Source organism: Camelus dromedarius, chromosome 1, assembly GCF_036321535.1.
Source record: "Camelus dromedarius isolate mCamDro1 chromosome 1, mCamDro1.pat, whole genome shotgun sequence".
NCBI classification, from domain to species: Eukaryota; Metazoa; Chordata; class Mammalia; order Artiodactyla; family Camelidae; genus Camelus; species Camelus dromedarius.
Genome location: NC_087436.1, coordinates 60,499,052 through 60,513,421, shown reverse-complemented (window position 1 = coordinate 60,513,421; position 14,370 = coordinate 60,499,052). Strand labels below are relative to the sequence as shown.

The 14,370-nt window shown below is 36.6% G+C and overlaps 1 protein-coding gene across 8 annotated transcripts in view; it reads right to left on the bottom strand.

Annotated features, from left to right (window-relative positions):
• The window catches only part of SNCA (synuclein alpha), a 232,365-nt gene that overhangs the window by 103,760 nt on the left and 114,235 nt on the right, over window positions 1-14,370 (bottom strand). For 4 of the 8 annotated variants that reach the window (XM_064484887.1, XM_031469484.2, XM_064484883.1 and 1 more), the window contains exons 4-5: window positions 10,304-10,449; window positions 1,523-1,564 (exon numbers count right to left, since the gene is read on the bottom strand). In XM_064484887.1, the coding sequence (XP_064340957.1) occupies window positions 1,523-1,564; window positions 10,304-10,424 (163 nt within the window). In that variant the 5' untranslated portion in view covers window positions 10,425-10,449. Of the gene's footprint in view, window positions 1-1,522; window positions 1,565-10,303; window positions 10,450-10,928; window positions 11,391-11,539; window positions 11,631-11,907; window positions 12,006-12,987; window positions 13,208-14,370 lie in introns of those variants that run through there. The other 4 variants (XM_031469499.2, XM_031469477.2, XM_031469487.2 and 1 more) reach the window with 4 other exon arrangements.

Here is a 14,370-nt window from a genome sequence, read left to right as displayed (position 1 = left end):
GCAGTTATCCTTGCAGCCCATCTCCAGGCCTCTATTAGATGACAGTATTGGTTATGTTCTTTAATTTTTGCCACAGGCTCTGAAACTTGCAACATGCTTATCTGCTTTCTCACCACACGGATTCTCCTTCGACTACTAAAATGGAAAATCATTAATATAGGGAGGCCCTCTTCAAACAGCATAGTCTACAACTGTCTGATAGCCAGTTCTTATAGAAATCAGGCTTTATAACATCACATGTACAAAAGGCCCCTAGAAGGCAGTTTATATACATCTAGGATTGCAACAGAGCGAATGTAAACTGCACATTTTAATTTAGCTTCTAGCTAGAATCTGTTTCAACAGTTCTGTTTTAATTTTATAGCCTAGCTTTTTAAATAAAAATATGCATAAAATAGTCATATAAAGGCTTTTCTCTACTAGCTGTAAAAATGTTCTCAAGATAGATTCACTGTAAAGTAATAGCAACTATTTGCCTTCAGTATTCTAGGTACTTTATATATATATTAATCCACTTAATTCTTTTACAGAAGAGGAAACTAAATCACATAGAGGTTATGAAGCTTGAAGAAAATTCACACAGCTAGTAAGGGATATGCAAAAATTCGAACTAGAGAAGTCTGTCTCCAGTGTTTATGGTCTTTACCACAATATTGTATTAATATTCCTGTTTGATTTTCCCAATTTCTATTTTATAATTCAGCAATGTAGGAGCATGTTACTTTCGGAAGCACTATTATGTTTACTGTCTTCTGATCATAGGAATTACATTTTTTTATTATCTCTTATTTCACCAAACCTGTCAGGAAGCTTGGAGTACATGCAACAAGAAACTCAGTTACAGCAAGTCTGTGGGCTTTTAAGGTTGTTAAATTTTGATTCTCCCTAGATTTTTCTATTTCTATCACTATCCTCCTCCTCTTCTTCATCATCACCACCATAATTTTCATCATTCTTGCTATTCATTTATTGTAATCTTCTTCTAAATCTATTCAAATTCTTGGTGAAATTAGGCCAAATAGAGATAAATACAATAATAATTTACTGATCATCCTAAGGGTGTTTCTTGAAATGTCTTCTGAATCATCAAGGAAATATTATAATTAGCATAGTTTAATGTCAGAATATTTCACTGTACTCTACAGAAAATTTTGCTTTCATCCTTTGGATTGTAATCCTTATATGATATCTATGCTGTCAGTTTGCCAGAACATTAAGTTGGTCCGAAGACTAAAAGGCTACTATAAATTAAACTACTACAATGAAAATTAAACAATAAAACTGGTCAATTCAGTCTTCCTTCTTACAGTTACATACATTGTGCTTTATTTATTTATAACAAATATCCATTTAAAACTATTTAATAATGAATCAAGATTAAACGAAGCTGCTGTTCTCTTAGAATGCTCCTCTATGGGCAGTGTGGTTGTCTACAATTACATTCTGAATAAGCAGTGCTGGGCTGCACTGCTTGCTAGATATTTTCAATATCATCCCTGGATATAAGTTCCACAAAGCTTACCTGTTGTCACACCGTGAACCACACCTTCCTTGGTTTTGGAGCCTATAAAAACAAACAAATTCAAAATATAAGTCTCAAACTGGCCACGCAGGCTGCTGGTGAGCTGCTTTTAAATATGTCTAAGGCAAAAACAAAATCTCAGTCTTCAGAACCCCTTATATTAAGGTATCCTAAGGGGGCACAAAACCTAAAACAAAGAAATCCAGTAATTGCTACAACACACAGAAAAAAGCAAAACTAACACGATGCTCTCCAATTATAATTTTCAGCCACAAAAATGACTTTTCAACTCCTTGTGTCCCACCACATACCAATTTACAGAAGGGAGAAAAAGGTGAGATAACACTGGGACTATCTGGGAAGGTGATTTTTGGATTCAGAACTGCAGAAGCTTTACTAAAGTACAGTACAAAAGAGAATAGTTAACTCGTGAAACACAAATAGAAGGGGGAGGGAGAGAAGGGGTGAACAGTAACAACAAATTCCTATTATGTAAAAGGTATTTCGTATCTCATCTCATTTAATCTTTGTAATAACCATTTTATATTATGCCCATTTTATTAGATATGAAGAAATTACAAGTTAAATTACATGATTTGCCTAAAGTCACACAAGTAATAACTGACTACAAGCACATTCAAATTAAGGGCTCTGTGACCCTAAGCCTATATTCTTTCCACTAAGCCAGGAAAACCTTTAGAAGGATAGTGTTTTACCATTCAAGTGTGACTAATGCTAGCTTCAAGAAGGGGCAAGATATACATAAATAATTTATTAACATGTGTCATTAAAACTAAGTTTGTGAACAGTTTTACTCATAAACTCTCTAGTGTTGGATTTTTCAGTGTAATTCATAGCAGTTGTTTAATAAACTATTTTTGGAAAAAATGACAACAAATTGAAGATTTACTTGAAAACTACCCTATAAGTCAAATAAAGTTGTTCTATTAGACAGAGAAGAATATGAGGAAATTAGGATTTAAAAATTGGGAAATGATTTAAACCTCTATTTGGATATTAAGATAGTTACCCATCTTCAGTTTAAAAATGCACTGATTTATAAAGCCTTATAAGCTTTATAAGTATAGTATACTAGTGAAATAACTGTAAACACATTTTACAACCAAGGAAAAAAGTGTAAGAGAGCCTCAGTTGCCATATCAATAAAATGAATACATAGGATTAATTAAATAATCACTAAGAAGCTGGTTCTTAAACTGGAGAGTACAGCAGAATCAGCTGGGTGGCAGCGGAATCAATTGGGTGGCAGTAAGGTTAAAAAATGTTGACTACTGAGTTAAAGTTTCAATACTCAGTAAATAACAGGTACAGATATTTGCATATTTAATAACCCTCATGATCTAATGCAGGTAATTCATGGATCAAATTTGAGAAATATTGGTCTGAGGCAGTTTCTAGTTCCAAATTTATTTAGAAGTACATACCTATGATTTAAATAATATGATGATCTATAAGATGATTTAAGTAAATATATAAGATCATATTGTAAATGTTCTTTGAATTTTTTATAAAAATATATAAATATGGCATTAAGTAAAATTTGCATGCATTATTCTTAAACTTACACTTCACAGAACAGTCAAGAAAAGTTTCTACATTTGATAAAGCAATTTAAATATATCTAAGAATTTCCAACTTGAATACATTTAAGGACTTCTAATAAATATATAACATAAAACAAACTACAGCTTTGTAGTGAGGAAAGGCAGCTCTGTATTCTGATTTTTCTGGCTTTAAATCTTCACTTCACTGCATAATAAATACACGTCATACAATCAGCATGAAGATCAAAGGAAATAATACATGTACAGTCCTTAAAACAGTATTTAGTACATAGTAAATACTTAGTGATACCTGCTATTCTTCTTCTTATATAATATTTGTAAAGTGATTTTCAGTTTAAAACAAGGGACAAATCACCATGTCACAAATTCATATAAATGAAGTTGTGCAGTTGTTAAACATAGTAAAGGATACAGGATGGTATTTTACATGTATGCAATATGATGTGAGTGTGTGTGTGTGTGTGTTTCAGGCAATGATCACTTTGCATAGTATTGTGGATCAGAAAATGACTGCATACAAGCTGAGATGAAGCTATAGAAAGTGATCTTAATAATCAATGAGGAAAATTCTGATTAATCAGCAATAAAAATCACTGTTGTTCCATGGCCTTTAAAATTTTTTGTCAAAAACATTAAAACTTCTCCTAGTTATTTATAAATTATAGGGAAATTAAAAGCTAATATAACTAATATTTATTTTGTATACTGTAATTTAAAATACTGAGAATTAAAGTGTTTCTTTCTAAAAAAAAACTTATTGAGTAGTCTAAACAGTGTTTTTCTTCTCATTGTTTAACTTTCGATATTGTGCTGAACATCTTTTCTAGGTCTTAAAAATTTGTCATACTCTTTTGTAAATTTGGGTCAGTTTCCAAAATCTTAGCTTTTGTACTTTTAATGTCACAATATATCTCTGGTAGTTCCTTCAATGTGAAGTGTTTATGTGGACCACTTCCTCTGGGACATCTTCTCCCTATTAATCACAACCATACTCTCCATTTCTATTGATACCTGCACCTTCAGTAAGTTCCTCTGGCTGCACTTCTACAGTCTCTTTAATGGGAGCAGTGTCGACATTCCTACAGTCAGCTACTTTTCCTATAAATAAGTTTAAGTTTGCCTCAAATTTTACTTGTAGGATTTTTCACTTTATTTGCTGGACATTCATTTTGGGGTGCCAATTTCCTCTTTCAATTATGCATTTTAATAAAATATCATGTGTGTTTATCACTGGAAGAAAAGGCGGCAATACAACTCTGGGCTTTGCTGTCTGTCTGAACTGAATAACAGATGTGCAGTGTCTGATCACCAACAACTTTTGAAAGGAGTGATGTAATTTGATCGTGGATCATAATGAGCTTCTGGTATTTATGTAGTGATTTGTGGGCTGAGGAGCTAGGAGCAAAGTTTGTACTTTATATAATCACTCAGTTTATAAGCTGTGGTAATAGAAATTGAAATGTTGTTAGGGACTGGTGTTATTTAACTAACTGTGGTAACTGAAATTCATGCATACTGGATTATGCAAAGTGAGAGAAGCCTCTATTTAAGAGAGTATTTCTTATTACTGCCCACCTGCCATTCCCTGCATCCCTTATTTTTAAAAATGACTAGTAGAAAGGAATGTTTAACAGTGGCCTGTGGTCTTTCCTCTCTGCCTCAGTTATCCTGATAATTTGATCTTTGACTAAATCATGGAATGTATCCTGAATCAAAGATACATCAAAGTCTTGATGAGGTTGCTTTGTATCAAACCCATCACCTTGTTTTGGCTGTCAAAATTGTTCATGAGTACATGTTATTCATGATTAACCTTTAATTGATGAGCAATCTGTAGTTGAAAAGATATGCCACAAAATAGGGGCCAAGAGGCTGTGTGACTAGCAGGATACATGTGTGTGTATATATATATATATAGCTGAAGGGACACTAAATCTGATGGCTTTCCTGAGCAGAGGTGGCCCACACCCATCCCAACTTGTCTCTCATGACTTTACAAGGCTGCAGAATGAAGAAGGTCAGAAATGCCTGGGAGTTGCAATAACTCAGTTATACTGCTGTGCATGTTATGTTGACTTCTCAATATGGTACAGGTGAAGTATATTGTGATTTAGGAATATAATTTCAATCCACAATCTTGACCACTGGTGCCTATTGAGTAAAGTGGCTTTAGAAGAGTTTTAAAGATCATTTTATTGCCTTTACTGTTATATTACTTGGCATTCTATAAAGAGAATTAACCTTTTTCCACTTTTGAATTTGACTCTCAATTTATAATTTCTAAATCATTTGATTGAAAAAAAAATTTTGTCCATTAAATTGAAGTATTTTGATTAAAATTTTGTGTACAAAGATATCACAAAAGGGAAAAAAAAAGACAAAATAGCACTGGTTCTTACAGTAGTTCTTCAAATAATTAAGAGATAGTTATCAAAAGTATAATAATATAAAGGAATGAGATTATTTCTCATGAGGCTTATGAAAATAATGTGCCAAATTTCTTCAGCCATAAGTGAAACTAAAAATTTTTCTTTAGTCATTTCTAATCTTTCAAGCTCGCTATTGATAACAGTTCTTGCAACGAAGGGTGAAATGATAAAAAGAAAATACATTGACAAAATAATTATTCTGTTGGAGTGTCTATTTGACAATAATAAAGATGTCTCCTATGTATAAAAGTGTACTTTACAAAAATTCTCAACAAAATATTAAGAAATCAAATCTAACAATATATAAAAAGAATTATACACCACAATCAAGTGGGGTTTATCATACTTATGCAAGGCTGGTCAACATTTGAAAATCAATTAAGTAATTCATCACATCAACAGGCTCAAAAAGACAAATCACATGATCATATTAATAGATGCAGAAAGAGCATTTGACAAAATCCAACATCTATTTGTGATAAAAATTCCCAGTGAACTAGAAATAGAGGGGAACTTCCTCAACTTGATAAAAAAAAATCTATAGCTAACATCATATTTCATAGCGAGACAGTAGAAGCTTTCCTACTAACACCAGGAACAAGGCAAGAATATCCCCTCTCACTCCTTTCAACATCATACTGGAAGCCCTAGCTGATGCAATAAGGCAAGGAAATAAAATGTATCAAATTGAGAAAAAAAAAAAAAACTGTCAAGAATCTACAAAGACTCTCCTGGAACTAATAAGTTATTATCACAAGGTTACAGGATACAAGGTTAAAAAGTCAATCACCTTCTTATATACCAGCAATGAACAAGTGGAACTTGAAATTGAAAACACAATATCATTTACATTAGCACCAAAAAAAAAAAAAACTGAGTATAAATTTAACATAATATATACAAGACCTATATGAGGAAAACTACAAAACTGATGAACAAAACCAAAGAAATATATTAATGGAGAGATACTCCATGTTCATGGATAGAAGACTCAACAGTATCAAGATGTCAGCTCTTCCCAATGTGATTTATAGTTCAATGTAATCTCAATCAAAATCTCCAAAGGTTGTTTTGTGGATATTGACAAACTGATTCTAATGTTTATGTGGAGGGGCAAAAGGCCCAAAATAGCCAACACAGTATGAAGAAGAAAGTTAGAGGACTGACACTCTCAAACTTCAAGACTTACTACGAAGCTACAATAATCAAGACAGTACGATATTGGTGAAAGGATAAACAAGTAGATCAAGGAAGCCCAGTAATACACCCACATAAATATAATCAACTTCTTTTTGACAAAGGAAAAAAGGCAATAAAATGAAGCAAAGATAGTCTTATAAACAAATGGTTTGGAACAACTTGATATCTACATGCAAAAAATAACTTTATACACCAAATTTCACCCTTCACAAGTAAATAACCCAACATGAATCATAGCCCTAAATGAAAAGTACAAAACTATAAAACTCCTAGGAGATCACATAAGAGAAAATCTACACAATCTTGGGTATGGCAATAACTTTTTAGCTGTTACACTAAAGACATGCTTTATGAAATAAATGATTAATAAGCCAGAATTCATTTAAATTAAAAAGTCCTGTGAAAGACAATGTCAAGAGAATGAGAAAACAATCTACACACAAGAAATATTTACAAAAGATACATCTGAAAACGAATTATTATCCAAGATAGACAAAGAATTCTTAAAATCAACAATAAGAAAACAAATAACCTGCTTACAAAATGGGCCAAAGACCTTAACAGACACCTCACCAAAGATGATGTACAGACAGCAGATAAGCATCTGAAAGATACTCCACATTCTATATCATCAAGGAAATGCAAATTAAAATAACAATGAAATGCCACTAGACACCTATTAGAAAGGCCAAAATTCAGAACATGTGGTCAAGGATGCAGAGCAAGGAGAACTCTCATTGATTGCTGGGAGAAACGCAAAATGGTGCAGCAACTTTAGAAGACAGTTTGATGGCTTCTTAAAAGAAGTAAATGTATTTTTACCATTTGACCCAGCAATTGTGCTCCTTGATATTTACCCAAAGGAGCTGAAAACTTATGTCCACAAAAAAATCTGTACACAGATGTTTATAGCAGCTTTATTCATCACTGCCAACACTGAGAAGCAACCAAGATATCCTTCAGGAGGTGAATGGATAAACAAACTGTTACATCGAGACAATGGAATATTATTTGGCACTAAAAAGAAATCAGCTGACAGTAGAATATTACTTGCAATAAAAATATGAGCCATTAAAATATATGGAAGAACCTTAAATGCATATTATTAAGTGAAAGAAGTCAGTCTGAACAGGCTACATACTATATAATTCCAATGATATGACATTTTGGAAAAACACAAAACTATGGAGAGAAAAATGATCAGTGGTTGCCAGGGGCTGGGGGAAGGCCATGAATAAGCAGAGCACAGAGGATTTTTAGGACAGTGAAAATACTCTATATGATACTATAATGATGACTACATGGCATTATACATTTGTCCAAACCCACAGAATGTACTACACCAAGAGCGAACCCTGGACTGTGGGTGACTATGATGTGTCAGTGCAGGTTCAACAGTTGTAACAAATGCACCACTCTGGTGAAGGATGTTGGTGATGGGAGAGGCTATGCATGTGTGGGGCCAGGGGTACATGGGAACTTCTGTACTTCTTAGTTTCTCTGTTAACTCAAAACGTTATTAAAAAATAAAGTGTTAAAGTATGTTTTATTACTCATGTGTTCTGCTTTATTATGACATTCTCACAAAAACTCAGCAAGGTACTTGGATTTATCCAAATCATATTTTTACAAATGAGGAAAGTGATGTTTACATGTGTTAAGTAACTCCCCCAGTATCCTAGAGGCAGTAAGTGATACAGCCTGGACTGGGATTTAGGTTGGTCTGACATCAAGTCTGTTTTTCCTACTTTATCAGGAGTCAGCAAACTACAGCCTAAGGGCCAAATAAACTCCCCCACCTGTTTTGGTAAGTTAAATTTTATTGGAACAAAGCCACCCTAATTATTGTCTCTGGCTGCTTTCACACTGCAAGAGCAGAATTGAACAATTAAAACAGAGATATCACAGCCTAAAATATTTACTATCTATCCCTTTTCAGGAAAAGCTTACCAACCCCTAAACTACATGACCGTGTCTTCACATGGTCACCTTTCATCCTGAATTCTGTTATTTGTGTTCAACTTTTTACCAACTTTCAAACATAACTGATACAAACTCATAGTTGACAATAAAAATAAAAGTATTTCCAGATGATAATTCTGTTTATTATCTGGAAAGGAACAATATGTTAATTTAATATTCAGTCATTTCTGGACTCATTATAAACTAATAGAGTAAATATTATCATCCTTTAAAAAATCTTTAAAGTTACTAAGTTATAAAGTAATTGAAATCGAAGAATAGTTCTGTGCATGCACTTGCACAACTTAGAAAACTGAGGACAAATATAAAGAAAGATGTTGATTATTTGCATGTCATTGATTCAATATTCCAAATTCCACCTAAAAAGATACAATTCACACTTTGCAAAAAACCTTGGAATTAACCCATCAATTTTTTCCTCTTATAAGATTTTTAATTAAATGGTTTTCTGAAAATATGTTTTAAGATACAGAATAATTCATCTAAAGATTTGTGGTAAGATCAAGCCAAGAGTCTATGAACAATAAAAATAAAAATTTCAAATGAGAAGCATTCAGGAAAAATCATTCCAAATCATCACTTTTCTCCAGCCATCTATGTTGGAGTGACAGCATAGCTTTTTCTCATCCCACAGAGTCGTATGCCACCCAGTATGCTCATCCTCCACTTTATTGCTCATCCTGTGGCTACTGTTGCCATAGCTGCTACCAGAGAATATGGAAGAGCTCAGAGAAAGAGTAGAGACAGAAAAGGTAGTGGGTGAGTGTATGCATATGTGTCTGCGTGTCCCTATGGATGAGCGTGTGTCTATATTTGTGCCTATTTCTTCCCCAAAGAATTTGAAGGAGTTTGTAAGGTAACACCCCACCTAACACAGCTCAAGATAAGGAGAAGAAAGTCAGGGTCTGTGTGAATACTCCAACGTGGGAATTTATAAACAAGTAGAAATGATAAGCATCAATTTCAATTTATTATGTGTGCTGTTTAATAAATTATCTATAAAGTGACTCGGAGATATTAGCAACCCTCAAGCACTTTCTGGAGCACTTTGTCCCCAGCTTACCAAGTGGTCACAAGGAGTAATTACACCAAAGACCTTTTGTCTTTTCCTTTTCAGAGCCATAGTAGGCCTCTTTTTACATATCTCAAGGCCGTATCAAAGTCTTATTTTAAAATTAGAATACGCCCAAATTAGCAAATATTCATCATGATGATAAAAGAAATCAAATTCCATGAGTGATTTTGATTCTTAACAAATTCTTGAGTATTTTTTTAAAAGACTAAGTTTCAAAAACTGTCCTCAGAACGATAGTTACTTCTGCATAGGCATATTCCTTTTAAAAAAGAAAGAGTCCTAAGTATTATTGCAAAATTAAGTAATCTGGCAAAAGAAAAGATTAGCCCCACTTTTTACTATTAGTTCAAACATATACATTCACCTACCCACACATACCTCTGATTCAGTCCATCTTTTTGACAAGTGAAGATGCAAAACTGAGTGAGAAACACCAGCATTTAAAGCATCAATCATCCCAACCATCAGTCATAAATAAAAATCAACACGACTCTTGGGGCTTACCTACCTACATAGAGAACACCCTCTTTAGTCTTTCCTGCTGCTTCTGCCACACCCTGTTTGGTTTTTTCAGCAGCAGCCACGACTCCCTCCTTGGCCTTTGAAAGTCCTTTCATTAACACATCCATGGCTAATGAATTCCTTTACACCACCCTGGAGAACATAAAACATACTTTGATAACTTTTCCATAAAGCAAAACAAAATTATAACTACCCAAGGTTAAAAAATCACTGAAAGTGAGCAGAATCTCCCAAAGTGTGAAACTCTTAAAAGAGTACCTTCATTTCAACCACTGGATCAACTAGCATTTTGTTTTGTTTTGTTTAGATTTTGCGTTAAAATTTTAGCATCTCCCATCCATCTTGGCTGGTAAAAGTCTAGCCGCCTAAACATAGATTAGGATGAATCATCTGAGCTGTTCTTACTGCGTTTCCCAAGTGGAGTTGCATGAAAAGATGGACCCCTTTCAACTTCCCGGGGTCCAAAACGTGACTATAAGTTAGAAGTGCGTTTAGAAGACAGATCACAGGAAAAGAAAGGGAACTGGAGGCATGGGGTCAGGGACACTCTTAAATCCCAGAAGATGTTTAACAGGTTGACCATGGAGAGGGGAGGGAAGAGAACAACTCACTCTGGGTGTGGCTGAACCTCAGGCCAACTGCGTGCCCACTCGACCATTCACCCAGCCCTCGCCCTCTACCAGGAGCAGGCAGGCAGGCAGGCAGGCAGGCTCAAGTTCACACTCGCGGGCAGTCTTCAGAAGCTCGCCGGTCACTCGAGGGGGCGTTCTCAGTATGCTGAGCCTCCACCACCCCCCGCCCTCACCTGTTAACCCCTTACCACCTGTTGACTTGTCCCCTCTGCGCTTCCATGATTTGCCAAACACAGCTTGTTTACAGAGAGAACAGAGAGGGCGGACTGGGGGATTTAAGTAAAGAGAGAAATAAAAGTTGAATACTCATATTCGATTGAGCATCCTCGCGTTTCCAAGGAAAAGCATATCAGAGATTCCTAATCTCTCAGTTTTTGAAGACGGGAAGACGGGAGTACTGGAAGCAGGTGGAAAGCCAGGTCAATCTACTTTTATTAAGCTCACCAAAAGGATAAGTACCTTCGAAAAACTTGACTACAGTGGGTCCTCACTGCAGCACCAGCCCCCTCCCAGGTGTCCGCAATGACTCCTCTCCCACCAGGTTTTCTCCAGGATTTCCAAATCTGCCGTTTAGATCCACAGGTCCTTACCTGAATCCCTTGGCTCCTCGGAACTCTGATTCCTCCCCCACCCCTACTTAAAAAAATTTTTTTAAACAGTCCCCAAATATTATTTAAATGGGAAAAGGGAGGATAAAAAGCGCACAGGAAGGGTGGAGGCGGCACTAGGAGAGGGATGGTCCCCAGAGGCGGCGGCTGTCAGCACAGCCCGGTGATGAGAGGCTGGGGGGCGTCGGAGGCGAACCAGCCAACCTGTAGTCGAATTGCCACTCCCCGTCCCTCGCACGAGAGGATCCGAGGGAAAAAGACAGAAGGTCAGAAGGGAAGGCGGGGAGAGAGCGCCAAGGATGCTAAAGGCAAGGCTCGGTCCCAGGGTCTGTTCTAAAGCCAGCACACACCTCACCCCGCGTCTCTGCGCTGGGTCGCTCGCCCCCTCTCTCGGGTCCTCCTCCTCTTCCTCCTTCTCCTCGGCTCACCTCCCCCGCAGCTGATTTGTCAGCGCCTCTCCCCGCCCCTCTCCCGGCGCTCGCTGCTTTCCCCGCCGCGTGCACTTCACTCGTCTCCTCGGATAGGGGTGGGGGTGGGGGAAGGCTGTACCTCCAGCTTCAGCCTCCCGCCTGGTCCTCGGGGGCGGGTAGGTGGGATGTTCTTCACTTCACCTCAAGTTCAGGGTCACAGGGGCTCTTCTGGAGATTCAAAGCTGTTATGCTTGGGCTGCCGTCTCGCCCTTTTCCCATCCACCCTCCTTCCCTGTCTCCGCCTTTCCCTCTGGTTCCTCAAGGGGACCCCCACGTCAGAGCCAGCCTGGGGAAGTGGGACCACCGAAGATAGAGCCAATCTGTCGGGGAGCTGCTGAAGAAGCCAGGCGGCTTAGGAAGTGTGCTCACAGAGCACGTTTCTCTCGGAACGTTGAAATGTGATTAAGGGTCGTAGAACACAACGTTAAGGATGCTTTTGTTTAAATATCCTTCAGATTTGCGTTTGCTCCTAACCTCTGATGAGCCCGAAATGGTCTCACAGGTGGAGAGGAGACTAGTAAAGAAGAGTTACAGGTTGAGGAGGCAGGAGGAGGCTCGTCAAATCCTCTTCCCACCCCACTATCACCATTTTCTTTTCCACCAATCAGCGGCTGCCAGACGCTGACTTTCACATCAGTGGAACAAGAAATAAATATCCCCCAGCCGTCGAAACCAAGCGGCTGTAAGCTTTTCGTTCTCAGAATGGAATTTACTTTCCAGAATCACGTTCCTGGATAGAAGAGACAAATCCACCGCGATTTATTCTCCTGAACTATCATTTGCAATTTCTCCTCCGTCCCCTTCTGAAAAGGGAAATGTACACACCATTCACCTTTCTGACTTCTGATTTACGTTGTCTTTAGCGCTGACACGCCACCCCATCCTACACACGGACACACAAACAAGCTCGCAGGCTTCAAGACAACCCCCACCCTCCCGCTTTGCTTAATACAGTTTCACCTTTCAGAGCTGGAGGGAAAACAGCTGTTCCTGGATCACACCAGAATGGAGAACCAAGCTCCTCCCCTAACAGAATGCCTGTGCTTTCTTTGCCTGGAATGGGAGGATGCTTTTAGAACTGGAAGGGAAAAACAAATCTTTGCTGTATTTTGTTTTGTGTTTATTCTTGTAAGAAAAAAATTCTTTTTCTGATCCTTGCATACACATTCTGAAATGTGAGGAAAAAGCAACTTATATCTACAGAACAATTTTGAAGCCAAAAGAGACAAGAAGCAAGTATATATATATTCCTTAAACAACTCCTCACACTATTCGTCTACCCTTTCTAAAAGTAGCCTTTCCAAAATGCTCCTTTTTTGTTTCCTTGGGATCAGAAACAGTGGGTTAAACATGGCAATTGGTTTGCTTTCTGGCTTTGAGAGCTTGAACAAGTTATGTCCTTCTGTTCAGTTTTCTCTTGTAAAGGGAGATAAACCAAGATGATTTCTCTCCTTTCAACTTTTTATTATGGAAAAGGTTCAAACATACACAAAGATAGAGAAAACAAAGAACTCTCAATGGAGTATCACCCAATTGCACCATTTTCCAATGCATCATCAGGTTTCATCTATTTTCTCATCCACTCATTTTTTTTTAATCACTATGCTCTCCCCTCAGTTTTTTTTCACTAAATCTCAAGAATTGCATATATCTTTTCATCTGTAAATATTTAGGAATGCATCCATAAAAATGTGAGAACTATTTAAAAATAAACACAATAATGCTTAGATATGCTTTTTTTCTTAATTTAAGTAAAATTTATATGGAGTGATATCTTCAGATCTTAACTGTTCCTTTAAATCAGTTTTGAAAAATACATGCATTAGTGTAATCCTCACAATTTTGAAGAAATAAAACATTTTCATCACCCCAGGAAGTTCCCTTGTGCCCTTTTTAGTTGTTCATATTCTAGAATTTCATAAAAAGAAAACCATGTACAGTGTGAACTATTTTTTGTATCTAACTGGCTTCTTTCACTCAGCCTAATATTTGTGAAATTCATTCATGCTGTTGCATGAATCAGTATTGTTTCTTTTTATTGCTTTTGATTGTTTCTTTTTATTACTGCATTTGATAAATGTTTTCCATTGTAATCCATCACAGCTATTTAATATAAATATTTAATATTCAATTGTGTGACATATTTATAGTTTAACAGGGACCTCCTGGAAAAGTCAAAGGGGTGAATGAAGTGACAGATACTTTAGATCCTGTGGCAGACCAAGGAGAGAATTATTTTGGAGTGGTTGTTACATTTTTGTGCTTCTTATAAAATAGCATGATTTCACAGCTTTATATGCTTGGCAAAGGACTAATGTACTGTATCATTTAATCATAACAAGA